General features: G+C 51.7%; 1 protein-coding gene across 4 annotated transcripts in view; it reads right to left on the bottom strand.

Annotated features, from left to right (window-relative positions):
* RBM27 (RNA binding motif protein 27) overlaps positions 1-14404 on the bottom strand; it is a 1065407-nt gene that overhangs the window by 156683 nt on the left and 894320 nt on the right. For all 4 annotated transcript variants that reach the window (XM_086931662.1, XM_086931660.1, XM_086931661.1 and 1 more), the window contains one exon: positions 1206-1397. In XM_086931662.1, the coding sequence (XP_086787788.1) occupies positions 1206-1397 (192 nt within the window). The remainder of the gene's footprint in view (positions 1-1205; positions 1398-14404) is intronic.

Raw genomic sequence — 14404 nt, 5'->3', positions numbered from 1 at the left:
AGGAGCGGGAAAAATAGACAGATTAAAGTAAACATCTTGGAGATACGGTGACACCAGCCAATTGATATGTTGAGGGCTAAGAGAAACTGGCTCAGGAACAGCATTTTGAACAATAGATTTATGTTAATGAGGTGCAGTAAAACTGAAAATCACACTAGTGTGTCGGCTGGTGCCTTATATACTCTGTCATAACATCCACAGTGGCCAGAGTATTTTCTGGGGCTGCATGAGGCAACCTTGATGCACGAGAGAGCTATTGCCAGGGAAATGTTTCCGTATTCAATCTAGAACATGGAGGAGATTTAAATGTTGAAAAATGTGAAGTAAGCAGCATCCATCAAAGCAATGTTTTAAATACAATGCAAGTAAGTTCTCTGGAGGCACAGGAAAGGACAAAGATAAAAATTAAGTAATGACCATAACTACAGAATTAATGTAGACCTAGATTTCCTTTTTAAACTTTGACTGCAGTGAATATTCACTTTCCTGCTACAAAGAATGTTACCAGTAAACATGACTGTGATCAAGGTCAGCTCAAATCAAAAATCATCTTTGAGAGATCAGTACAGGAGGGGACAACAACAAAAAAGGGATAGAAGAAAATCAGCTTGATAGATGTCTTTAAGATACTGCACTATTTGACATATAAAAACAAATAAAGAGAGGAGTTCTGTTCACAACCAAAGAAACCAAAAATCAATACAAGAGAAAATAAAGAAAAATTTTAAAATGGTTTGGATAATAAGGATAAAGAAGTGTAAATTAGCCCAAAAAGTGCATCATCTCCAAGAACCTTGTGTTAGTGCTTTAATAATAGAAGAAAAGTGGAAGAATGGAGGGGAGTTTTAGAAACTCAGAGCTTTCTGTCCTACACAGGTCTCAGTAGTTGAAGGTTCAAATAAAAAATTAAAACATTATCTTCTCCCCAGATAAAGAGGGATTGTGTGTGCATTTGGAACCATACAGCAACCCAAGTGTCAAACTGAAAAACAGGAAAAATGCACCAAATATTGATTCAGATTCAATGCAAGAAAATATTGTTCTTATTATGATGGACAACCGGACAGAGAGTTCTTACAAATAATGTTATTTCTATTAAGTTGAGAATGGATAACATTTAGCCAATTGTGCTTAGGCAATCCACAACAACCACAAACTCAACTTCTTCAACCTCTTTCCCAATGATTTTCTTTTAATGAACTTACTGCGAAGTGCTGCAACACATCTTCCTTTTCCTCTTCTATGAATCCAGACACAGCAAGGGATTTCGGCCGATGATCTACCACCATGGTATTCAATGAGCCCCTGCCTCTCCCACCACGACCCCGTCCCCGGCCTCGGCTCTGGGCAGGCATAGTTTTCCCACGACCGGTAGACAAGAGGCCCAAGCGAGCAGCCTAGTCAAAAGAAAAGATCAAGATTACTGGTCTGAAAAATGGAGAGCGTGCACATTACATAAGCTAAAGCATTTCTTTATTTTTTTAAAGACTATATTAAAGAAAAAGACCAGGTGTTACATAGTGATTACCTACTGACCAAGCAACTTACAAACAGGGAAGTCAGAAGAACACAAGCCTAGGATAGGATGATGCACATTGAATGTATGTGTTTTTGTTAGGCAAGGTTTCAGTAAAACAGCTGTGAGAAATTAGGTCATCAGTTGAGGGAGGTTAAGTACCCACCTCAGGTAATAATCACATTCCTTGTCAGGGCGACCATTACAGTCACTAAATTAACCTTAGCTCAACTCTTGGTAGTTAAGGTAATGAGCAAACTAGCTTAGCAATGGATAAACAATTTATGCAGTAATAAAGTCGAAATACAAAACAACAAAAAAAGTCTCTTTAAAGTGCATCTTTAGGTATATGAAAAACATCAGCAGCTCTGTCAAGCATGTCTCAAACACTTCAGCAGGATCTGACATTGAAGTCAACAAGAAGACCGACCACAGTGATGGAGACCAGTCTGGCAAGTGGGGACAAAAGAAGGGTGCCAGCCTGGGTGTTTGCTACATCTACATATTGCAGTGTAGGCATCTTCTGTGTTAAGTCCTTGTGCCAAGCCCACAGGCCATCCTGTCAAGTGCACAACACCACACCCCACACCCAAGGCCTTTTGTCCCTATCTTGGGAGCAAGTTCACACCCCATTCACGCTTATATAAATGCTAATTAAAAGCTGGCAGAAGAGGCAGAACAAAATGCAGATCTCGAATCCAGGGATTTTAGGCGTGGCAAAAGTAACTATGGAACAACTAACCCTACTACAGAAAAAATAGCTTTTAGGTGTTTTTCACTGTAAGGATGTGTTCAACATTAAACTTTCACAGGTCCTACTTTTAAATAGCATGCATTGTTTATGGGCAATAAGGCCTGCTCAGGGTGAGTTATTAATATTTAAAAAGAAGGTTTAAGCCTGTCGCACAAGTTACTTACCTTCGGTAACAGTAGTTAGTATTAGATTCCTTACCTTAGAATATACCCAGGCATCAGACTGGATCCGGAAATTTTTGCGTAGCTGTACCCCTGCGCGTCGGTAGGCGTCGTCTGCGGCTCCGCGTCCCTCTTCGGCGTCGTTGGCGCCGGGATGACGTCGGAGTACTTAGAAGCCGCCCTCGCGTGCTGACGTCAGTTCTTATACACAGCTTTTCCGCGCCAGAAACGCAGAGCCATGATAAAAACCAACACTGATGCAATGAAAACTAGGGCCCTGAAAGGGGATGATCTTAACCCTAGATATCGGTTCGCAGAACGGGGAGAATGGGTGGGGCTGTAAGGAATCTAATACTAACCACTGTTTCCTACAGATATATCGTTACCGAAGGTAAGTAACTTGTGCATCTGAAAGAAACGGGTTAGTATTAGATTCCTTACCTTAGAATAGATACCCCAGCAATACCAACCCCGGTGGTGGGTCTGCGAACCAATGATCCCACCAGAAAGTCCTGGAGAACGGAACGGCCCAAAAAGCCATCTCTCCGGACTTGGCTGTCCAAGCAGTAGTGCCTTGCGAACGTGTGCAGCGAGGCCCACGTAGCTGCCTGACCGATGTCCTGCAAGGAGACTCCCCGACCCAGGGCAGTAGTAGCCGCCGTGGCCCGAGTGGAATGGCCACATAGCCCCACAGGAGGCTCCTTTTTAGCCAGAAAATAACAAGCCTTAATGCACAAGACGACCCATCGAGAAATGGTCAGCTTTTGCCCTGCCCGTCCCTTCTTAGTGCCCACGTAACCAACAAAGAGTTGGTGATCCACCCGGAACTGGCGTGTGCGATCCAGATAATATGAGTGCGTACGTTTTGGGTCAAGACGGTGGAGTCCCTCTTCCTCTTTCGAGGGATGCGGAGGCGGAAATAAGGTGGGCAAGGTGATGGACTGCCCGATGTGGAAGGCTGTGACTACCTTGGGAAGGAAAGAGGGTCGTGTTCGCAATGCAACTTTGTCCGGATGGATAGAAAGGAAAGGAGGTTGAGAATAAAGAGCCTGGAGCTCACTCACTCTCCTGGCAGAGGTGATGGCAACCAGGAATGCAGTCTTAAGAGTAAGGAGACTAAGAGGACAGTTATGAAGTGACTCGAAGGGAGCGCACATCAGATAAGTCAGAACAAGGTTCAAGTCCCACTGAGGAATCACGAAGGAACAGGGGGAAACATATAAGTGATGCCCTTTAAAAACCTATTTACAACTGGGGACTTGAATAAAGAGGGCTGATCAGGGAGCCTTAAGAAGGCGGAAATGGCAGAGGTAGCCCTTTAGAGTGACCAGAGCAGAGCCTTGATGGGCAAGAGAAAGAAGAAAAAGGAGAACCTCTGAAAGAGGGGCAGAAAGGGGATCCACATCCTTTGCTGTGCACCATGCCACAAATTTGTTCCACCTTCAGGCGTATACCGATTTTGTGGAGGGATGCTTGGCTGCCAGAATCACATTACAGACTGCAGGAGGCAAGTCAAATGGCCTCAACTGCCGCCGCTCAATCTCCACGCATTAGAGTGGAGACTGGATAGGTTCGGGTGGAGGACCGTCCCCTGATGCTGCAACAGAAGGTCCTCCTGAAGAGGCAGACGAATCGGGGGATCGACTGACATGCTGAGTAGGTCGGGATACCAGTATCTTCGTGCCCAATCCGGAGCCACAAGGATGACTTGGGCCGGTCTGGCCTGATCTTCTTCAGCCTTCTGGGCAGAAGTGGTATAGGCGGAAAGACGTACAACAGACCGCAACTCCACTCGCGACAAAAGCGTCTCCGAGCGAGTGCAGCCTTGGAAATTCCAACGCGCAGAACTGATGACATCGCGGGTTCTCTTCTGTGGCGAATAGATCTAACCAAGGCTCTCCCCACTACTGAAAGAGGCCTTGCGCCACATCCGAGTTCAGACGCCATTCGTGAATCATCATGCACCTACGGCTGAGTTCGTCCACCCTCGGGTTCAGGGAACCTGCCAGGTGTTGAACCACCAGGGTCACGCCCTGATGTTCCAGCCACTGCCAGAGGCGCAGAGCCTCCTGGCAAAGGGTCCACAACCCCACCCGCCCTGTTTGTTGCAGTACCAAATGGCGGTGGTTTTGTCCGTTGACACCTGCACTACACCCCCCCCCCCCCCCCCCCCCCGGACAGAGGGGAGGAATGACTTCAGTGCAAGCCGGATCGCCCGCAGCTCCAGAAGGTTGACGTTGAGTCGGGACTCCGCCGGAGACCAGAGGCCTCTGATCTCCGCCTCTCCCATGTGGCCCCCCAGCCCTAAGTGCTCCGGTTGGGGTAGGGAGAAGGATCTGCCGCTGACCCAATCGCGGTCCGTGAGTCACCACTGCAACTGTCTTGCAGACATGCAAGACATGGTCGGACAAGTTGACCTGATGCTGGGCCAACTGAAACTTCAGGTCCCACTGCAGAGCCCGCATCCGCCACCTGGCCTGATGCACCACAAGGATGCAGGAGGCCATCAACCCCAGAAGCCGCAGCGTCAACCTGACCGAGACTCGGGATAACGGCTGAAAGATTGGAATGAGAGCCTGAATATCCCAAACCCGCTGTTCGGGTGGGTAAACCCGAAACTGCGCAGAGTCTAGAACCGCTCCGATGAAGAGGAGCTTCTGAGAGGGACACAGGTGTGACTTCGGCACATTGATGGAGAACCCCAGCAGGTGCAGGATGTCGGCCGTAGTCTGGAGGTGGCTGACCGCTGTCTGGGGCGAGCCCGCCTTCAACAACCAGTCGTCGAGGTAGGGGAAGACCGAAACCCCTAACCTGTGCAGATGAGCTGAAACCGCTGCCATCACTTTCGTGAACACCTGTGGGGCGCTGGTAAGGCCGAAGGGGAGCACGGTAAACTGAAAGTGCTTGTGACCTACAGTGAACCGCAGGTAGCGCTGGTGGGCCGGCAGGACGGGGATGTGAAAATATGCGTCCTGCAAGTCCAACGCTACCATCTAGTCTCCCGGGTCCAGGGCAGCTAAGACCTGAGCCAAAGTCAGCATCTTGAACTTCTCCTTCCGGAGGAAGCCGTTGACATTCCTTAGGTCCAAGATAGGTCGTAGGCCCCCTTTGCCCTTCTTGGGAACCAGAAAGTAGTGGGAGAAACAACCACGTCCTACTTCTGGCCCAGGAACGAGCTCTATGGCCCCCTTGGCCAAGAGGGCCAAAACTTCCTCTTGCAGAAGTTGCAAGTGATCCCCCGACACGCTGTGGTACTGCGTTGGCCTTGCTGGAGGGGTCGCCTCGAAGGGGAGGGAATAGCCCCTTCGGACGATTTGCAGCACCCACCTGTCCGATGTGATGGTGCGCCAGTGAAGGAGGTGATGGCAAACCCTGCCCCCCACTGGCGTTAAATGGGCCTGAAAGCTCAGACTAGGAAGGCTTAGAGGCGGATGCTGCGGGGGTAGATGTGGATTGGCCGCACCGTTGTCCCCCGTTACCACTGCGACGGTAACCATGTCCGCCACCGCGCTGAATTTTAGTCTGCAGCCCGTGGCTGGCAGGACGTGTGGGAGCACCCCTTCCGGGGCCACGAAAGGAGCGCTGGAAAGAAGATTGCTGACGCCGGGGCCGACAGGCCCAAGGACTTGGCCGTAGCCCTGGAGTCCCTAAAGCATTCCAGTGCATGATCTGCCTTGCCACCGAAGAGGTGGCTGCCATCGAACATTATGTCCATAAAGGTGTTTTGGACATCGGCCCAAAAGTTGGCGGACCTCAGCCAGACGTGGTGGCGAACTGCCACAGACGTGGAAATCGCTCCGTGGTATCCAGTCCACATCTTATAGAGGGGTGGGGTGGGTAGACAAGAAACTAGGGTCGCCCGGGGCTGGGTGGTGGCGCCTAGCAACGTTGGTAGTGGGCCTGGACCAAGTGCCCAACAGGACGTCTGTGAGAGCCTCATTAAATGGCAGTAGAGGCTCTGGGGAGCTTACCTGCGGTTTAAAGACCTCTGTGAGGATGTTAGACCTCACCGTTGCGACGGGGAGCTCAAGAGCCAATGCCTTGGCTGCCCTCATAAGCACCACACTAAGCAGCCCTATCCTCCCTAGCCACGGTAGAAGGGGAGACAAAACCAGTGTCTGGGGAGGTATCCAGGCCACTGGCTTCCCCTAGTTCCTGTGTCCAGACCTGATATGACTGGCACTCACGTACCAGGGGGTCCTCAGACTCTCCCCAGTCTCCCTCGTCGTCCATGTCCTGAAATTCAGGGATAAAGGATGGACCCGGATACTCGAAGAATTCCTCTTCGGCCGGCGCCGAATGCGGTGTTGAGTGACGGATTCGTACTGAGAGGTGGAACAGGGACGGCGTCGTCCCCGCACGACGCCGTCACTGGTCCACCTCTCGGTACGAATCCGTCGCTCAACGCCGCATTCGGGGATGACACCCTAGGGGTCAACACCGGTGGGGTCGTAAGGTCGACCAGTGGCGACCCAGATCCGGAACCGGATTCAGTGGGGCCTTTCGGTGCCGGGACCGAAGTTGCCGACGGCGCCGGGGCCGAAGCACCCAAGGACGCCGAAGCACCCAACAGCGCCGGGGCCGAAGCACCCAGCCCACTTGGGCTCCCAGTCGGGGCCACTTGACCCTAGGGCGCCGCGGAACCCGACGGAGGAGAGAGCGACCTCATGGCCATGAGGAAGGCTTCGATCTCCTCCGGTGTCGCGTTTTGCCCAGGGACCGGCGGGTATGGAGCAGGCTGCGACGCCTACGGCTCCGCCAGAGCCACGTGGGCGGTGTCACCCGAACCCCTGGCCGCATCGCGTGAGCGTCGGGGGAAGTCAGAAGAACAATGTCGCCTCTTCGACTTCTTGTGCCCCTTACCTGAGGACTTGGAGCCCGAGGAGTGGTGTCGACTCGCCGAGCTGTGATGACTCTGGCCCTGCGACCGGTCCCTCGACCTGCTTCCGGACCGGGACCTCGAACGGCGCGGGCCGACTGCCAGAGCTCGAGGCGCTTACAGGACCGCTCCCGCCTAGCCTTCGACGTCAAGGCCCGACAGTCGGGGCACGACTTGTCATCGTGATTGGGCCCCAGGCAATGTAGGCACGGGCGATGGGGGTCGGTAACCGACATCAGTCGGCTGCAGTCGGCACAGGGCTTGAACCCGGGCATCCCTACCGGCACCGATGGAGTCGTACGACTCGAAACGGATCCAAAAAGGATCGAAAAAGCTTAGTCAAAAAGAGACTAAAGGGTACCACTTTCTCCGGACCCGCGCCATTGTTGGCGCGGAAAAAAAGAAGAACTGACGTCAGCGCGCGAGGGCAGCGTCTAAGTACTCCGACGACGTCATCCCGGCGCCAACGACACAGACAGACGCGGAGATGCAGACAACGCCTACCGACGCGCAGGGTTACTGCTACGCAAAAATTTCCGGGTCCAGTCTGACGCCTCAATCAATCAATCATAGGCATTTATGGAGCGCTCTACTTACCCGGAAGGTCTCAAGGCGCTAGGGGGGGGGTGTGCTGCTGCTACCCGAACAGCCAGGTCTTGAGCTTCTTCCTGAAGGCGAGGTGGTCTTGGGTCAGGCGCAGGTCGGTCGGGAGGGAGTTCCAGGTCTTGGCGGCCAGGTAGGAGAAGGACCTTCCTCCTGTTGTCATTCTTCGGATGCGGGGGACGGCGGCGAGGGTGTGACTGGCTGATTGGAGGTGTCGTTTGGGAGCGTAGAAGTTGATGCGGTTGTTGAGGTAGCTCGGGCCTTGGTCGTGAAGAGCTTTGTGTGCGTGGGTAAGGAGACGGAAGGTGATTCTCTTGTTGACCGGGAGCCAGTGCAGGTCTTTTAGGTGTCCGGAGATGTGGCTGTGTCGTGGGATGTCGAGGATGAGTCTGGCTGAGGCGTTCTGGATCCGTTGGAGTCTCTTCTGGAGCTTGGCGGTGGTTCCGGCGTAGAGGGCGTTGCCGTAGTCCAGACGGCTGGTGACGAGTGCCTGGGTGACAGTCTTCCTGGTCTCGGTGGGGATCCACCGGAAGATCTTCCGTAGCATGCGCAGGGTGTTGAAGCATGACGAGGAGACGGCGTTGACTTGCTTGGTCATGGAGAGGGAGGAGTCCAGGATGAAGCCCAGGTTGCGTGCGTGGTCTGTCGGTTTGGGTGCGGTGCCCAGGGCGGGGGGCCACCAGGAGTCGTCCCAGGAGGAGGGCGAGGATCCCAGGATGAGGACTTCCGTCTTGTCCGAGTTCAGCTTCAGGCGGCTGGTCGACATCCACTCGGCTACCTCTTTCATCCCTTCGTGCAGGTTGGCTCTGGCGGCGGCGGGGTCGTTGGTCAGGGAGAGGATCAGCTGGGTGTCGTCGGCGTAGGAGATTATGTTGAGGTTGTGTTGGTGTGCGATGGCCGCGAGGGGGCTCATGTAGACGTTGAAGAGGGTTGGGCTCAGCGAGGATCCTTGAGGGACGCCGCAGATGACTTTGGTGGCCTCTGACTTGTACGGTGGTAGACGGACTCTGTGTTCTTCCGTCGAGGAAGGAGATGATTCATTCCAGCGCCTTCTCCTGGATTCCGACGTTGCTGAGGCGCTGCACTAGGGTGCGGTGGCAGACGGTGTCGAAGGCCGCGGAGAGGTCTAGTAGGATGAGGGCCGCTGTTTCTCCGTTGTCCATCAGGGTTCGGATGTCATCGGTGGCAGCGATGAGGGCGGTCTCGGTGCTGTGGTTGGCTCGGAAGCCAGACTGTGAGGGGTCGAGGGATCCGTTCATCTCGAGGAAGGCGGCCAGCTGCTTGTTGACGGTCTTCTCGATGACTTTGGCTGGGAACGGGAGCAGCGAGATGGGGCGGTAATTCTTGAGTTCGGTGGGGTCCGCTGTTGGTTTCTTGAGTAGAGCGCTGAGTTCAGCATGCTTCCAGCTCTCAGGGAAGGTGGCGGTGGTGAAGGAGGTGTTGATGATGTCCCGCAGGTGGGGTGCGATGACGGCGTCGGCCTTGTTGAAGATGTGGTGAGGGCAGGGGTCGGTCGGAGATCCGGAGTGGATGGAGTTCATCATGCGGACGGTTTCTTCGGTGCAGATCGGAGTCCAGGCGCGGAGGGTGGTGGTGGGGGGCGGTGGTTCGGTCGAGTTGGACTGGGGGTATTCTAAGGTAAGGGATCTAATACTAACATGTTTCTTTCAGATAAAATAGCTTATTTTGACAGGTTGAATTTGCAGTTTTAAAACTGCACAGCCAGGCTACAATGGTAAGTCTGAAGCCATGCTTTACAGTTCCAAAGCAGTGGAAGGCACAATGAGTGCTGCAGTCCACTGGTAGCATTTAATTTAAAGGCTGCGGGTACACTTCGCACCATGTATTAGGGAATGATGAGTAAATTAAGTATGTCTAGTAGGATCATTCCAATTTTATGCTGAAAGGAGGAGCACATGCACTTTAATCATGTTAGCAGGGGTAAAGTACACACTTATATACCAAGCAAAAATAGGGGTCAGCAAAAAGGAAAAACAAAATCCATGGTGAGGCATAAGAGATGGTTGTACTACAGCAAATTAATTTGGATAACTTGATGTGGGGAGCTGACTGAAGGATTTCAGGAGAGCTGAACTAAAGTTATGCTGGTAAGGGGAGTACCAATATCAGACTGAAAAACGTTACAAACACTGCATAGCAGAGTGCCCATTATTAGTTCATCCACTTTGCCTCATGAATTTACTAAATGTTCCAATTGGAAACTGCGTTGACATTGAAGCCTAAAAAGCATCCTACATCAACTAAAATTCCATGGGGAATCTTCATTAATGGACTTTATGGTAACAAAGGATGGAAAAGTAACTTACCTTTAATACGAATTCTCCTGCAGCGGAACATTCATTAAAATCATAAACAAATCTCTTTCTCCCTCACCATTCTACAATCCATTTGCACTAGCTGGAAGTTTGTCCTCAATGCTGATAGGAACAAATGCTGGAGGAACAAGTTACTGACTTTTAGCCTTTAGTAACACTCTTTCTTGAGATACTGTATCCAACCGCAGATTTTTCACTATTAGAATACCCCCAGGAGGCAGATTGAATCCGGAAGCTTTTACAGCCATGCTCCTGCGTGAGGCCAGGTAGCGTCATGCAGCTCTGTGCAGACTTCGTTCTGTCCAGAAGTGACAAATTGGAGCCACATATAAGAGCCAACCCTGTGCGCAGCTGTCAGTTTTTTTTCACGGATCCAGAGCTATAGTGGCTTTTTTAGCTGGATTTGCAAACTTTTCTCCAAAAAAGTGAAATCTGGTGTTCAAAGGAATGGCATCTCCCCCTAAAACTAAGGGGTTCAAACCATGCTGATGACTGTCGCAAACAGACGCTGGTGGCTAACTCGCATGTGATGTGCATTTGGTGTTTGGGCTCAGGGAACAAACCCAAGTTGTTTGAAGAACTTGTCCCCCATGAACTCAAAGGTGACCAACGACCATGAAGCAAAGTTGTACATCACTGAGCATCAGAAAAAGCCACACCGCTCCTGCTTGAAGTCGAGAGTGAGGAATCGCTCCCACTCTCAACACCATTGAGAGACAGGTCCATTTTTTCGGTCACGGTCGTCTGGGAAGTCAAAGTCCACATAGAAGCAGAAACACAAGAAGTACAAGCAGGACCCGTTCCCCATCCTATCACTAGAGAAGTTACGAGGGAGTAAAGGTGTCAAATCGGTCACGCTCCCAATCTCGGGTTGAGGAGCAGATTCCACAATTGGCCCCAATGCACTAAGTTCTCGGGATCAAAGTTCTCGGGATCATCGGCGACACTGCAGCAGATAAAGACCTTTAGGGAGACCATGTTGCACATTTCTACAGTCTTCAGGTACTTCCCTGGTGCGCTATGGACACAACAATTCGCAGGGCCTCCAGTCAGGGCACAGCTGGGTCTTGCGATGCTGATGCCGGTCCTGCCCACACCTTAAGGGGGCCCTTTGGTCTCGTCTTTGTTAAAGTTAGAGCTATTGGCATTGCTCATGACATTTTTGTTTCTAAAACATAAATAAATGGCAGTGTCATTTACAATGCCAATAGCTTTAACTCTCGCAAATGTGAGACCTATTGCATTTGCAACCCCACACACACAGAGCCACATGCACCCACACTCACACAGAGCCACATGCACCCACACTCACACAGAGCCACATGCACCCACACTCACACAGAGCCACATGCACCCACACTCACACAGAGCCACACACAACCACACACACAGAGCCACACACACACACAGCCACACACACAGAGCCCCACACACACACAGCCACACACACACAGCCACACACACACAGCCACACACACAGCCACACACACAGCCACACACACAGACACACACACAGACACACACACAGACACACACACAGCCACACACACACACAGCCACACACACACACACAACCACACAGCCACACAGCCACACACACACAGCCACACACACACAGACACACACCGAGCTACACACACAGAGCTACACACACAGAGCTACACACACAGAGCTACACACACAGAGCTACACACACAGAGCTACACACACAGAGCTACACACACAGAGCTACACACACAGAGCTACACACACAGAGCTACACACACAGAGCTACACACACAGAGCTACACACACACACACACAGCTGTGGCAGGGATGAGTAAATTATGCGGCAGACAAAGCCAAATTATGTGGCGCAATGCAGCACACTTTGTGCTAGTATTATGGCATTATTGTGTCATTTTTACACTTGCTAAAACTACCTAGGCATTGGTTGCACCTCATTTTTTCAAGTTTAACCATGGAATATAGCAATAAGCAATGCAAGGTGACCAGCCAAGCTATGGTAGGGGCCTTCTATGGAGCAGCAACAAGTGCTGCTCCACTTTTAGTAACTTTGGAAACACTGAATTGTAAAGGTTGCCTGGATACAGATGATGCAGTCCGGCTGTAGGGCACTATTGAGATACGGTTAAAGAGATCTGGCCCAGTTTCAGGGGTGGAAAATATGGTCTGGTGTGAAGAGATTTAAGGGGACTCAGAGAGGGGGTTAAGGAGACAGATGCTGGAGTTGTCTGGAGTAAAGAGGGGGTCAGGGTGGTCTGATCTTAAGGGGCACAGAGGCCTGGCTCAATCGGTTGTTACAGACGGGTTAAAACCTAAAGGTAGTCTGATTCGGTGGTACAAGAGGAAGAGTTGAGGTGGTCTGGCTAAAGGAGCCTGGTTTTAAATGAGTCTGATCAAGGTGGTCACATTGCAGGTCCGGCGGAAGTGATCTGGTTGCAGAGGGGTTAAAGGGGGGGTCTGTGTAAGGTAGGCTGTTTATACGGAGTAAAAGGGGATATAGCGGTGTGGTTACAGACGGGTTAAATAGGAGGCGGATTAAGGAGGTCTGAGTCTACGTGCCTAAAGCGCCCTGGTTAAAAATATGTTGTTACAGACGGGCTGAGCGAGGGTCTGATTATGGTGATGGGTCAGAAGGGGGTGGAGGGTAGATGTATGGGTAAAATTTTCTGCATACATACGCGCCCCTGCACACTTACCTCTTGATAGTAGTCCTTGGCCAGCAGCTGTAGCATGTCTGTCTTCCCACAATGCACCTTTCCCATGAGGACCAGCTTACACCTCACAACGGTGGGGGCTGCACCTTTCTTTCATACTCGGGATGAGCTACGGACAAGGGCCCATCATGTGCTGAGTCTGGCCTGCTGATGGTGGTACCCCCAGACTCTGCCGAGGCCTCTGCGGGTCCCGAGGCTGCAGTAAAGTGAGGAGGAGCTGGGATATCTGCGGGTCCCCCGGCTGTCCCGCTGCAGTGGGTCTTGTCTGAGGGGTGCTCTGACTACACCACTGGAGCAGCGCGCCGAGGGCCGGCCGGCTGCTGGTGTTTGGGTTGGGCTACCTCTACAGATGTCACCTGAGATGTAAACCTAACTCCAACTGTAAAAATCAGCTCAGCAGAGTGCCTCCATGCAGGTACTGGAGTAACCATTTCAGGTGCATTCATTCACACGCTCTGTTCTCACATTGGCTGCCTTTAAACATGCGGGCCTAATGTTTAGTCTGCGCCCGTCTCCTCCAGCTCGGCGCTTGGCAGTGAATGCCCTCTGCCTGCATGTGAATCTATCAGCACGCAGTCCCCTTGTGATGCCTGCGAGGCTTGAGCCCGGACCGTGCCCCGCTGCTTGTAAAAGTCCCCCGGCTGCTCCTGAGCCGTGGGTGCCACTGCCGAGGGTGCAGGCGCACGGCGAGGGCCTCAAGAAGGACACATGGAGCAGCTAGAAAACATCCAGAAATGGGACCGTCTCGCCAAATCTAGGTCTAGTAATCCTAATCACCAGGCACACAATTTCTTTATAACTCGAGTAACTGTAGCTATTCACCTGGAAGACAGAATATTCCTATGATAATGGGGCCGTCGGAGACAATCATAAAAAAAAAGTAACCTGGTCACTGTGACTCCACTGTAAAACAGACTGTCAAGGTTGCACTTCTGCACATCGTTCATGAACACATATTTTTCAGTTTGTGCTTTAGTAACTTCCTTGAATAAATGGCATACCCATGTATGCAAACGAAATATACATTTAGAGCATGTTAGATGTACGAGTCCGGGAACCTCCTTATATTAATGTTGGTTCCTTCGACGAACCTCAGGAGTAAAATACGGTTCTGCGACCGAATCTCTGTCCCGTGGCCTATTACCTGCCTAATTCAGTTCATACGTGCCCCCTCATCCCACACACAAGAGACTCTATTCAACTTCATGCCCCTTCATATTGCTAATCGCCCTGTGACGGTTCGGTCACTTACCTGTCCAGCTCTTGGGGAAACTGGGTGGTGTTTGCAGAGACGTTCGGCTTAAGACGGCGAGCACGTCCCTTAGGCGCCTTCCTGGCACAGTCACTGCCTAGCTTGGCCCGAACTGAGATCGGCCCAAGCCGCCCCTTCTCCACAGATGGCTGTGCGACTTCCACAACTTTGGGCCGGCTGGCA

Source organism: Lissotriton vulgaris, chromosome 7 (genome assembly GCF_964263255.1).
Source record: "Lissotriton vulgaris chromosome 7, aLisVul1.2, whole genome shotgun sequence".
NCBI lineage: Eukaryota > Metazoa > Chordata > Amphibia > Caudata > Salamandridae > Lissotriton > Lissotriton vulgaris.
Note: the sequence above shows the minus strand (reverse complement) of the source record. Positions and strands in the feature narration are given on the sequence as shown.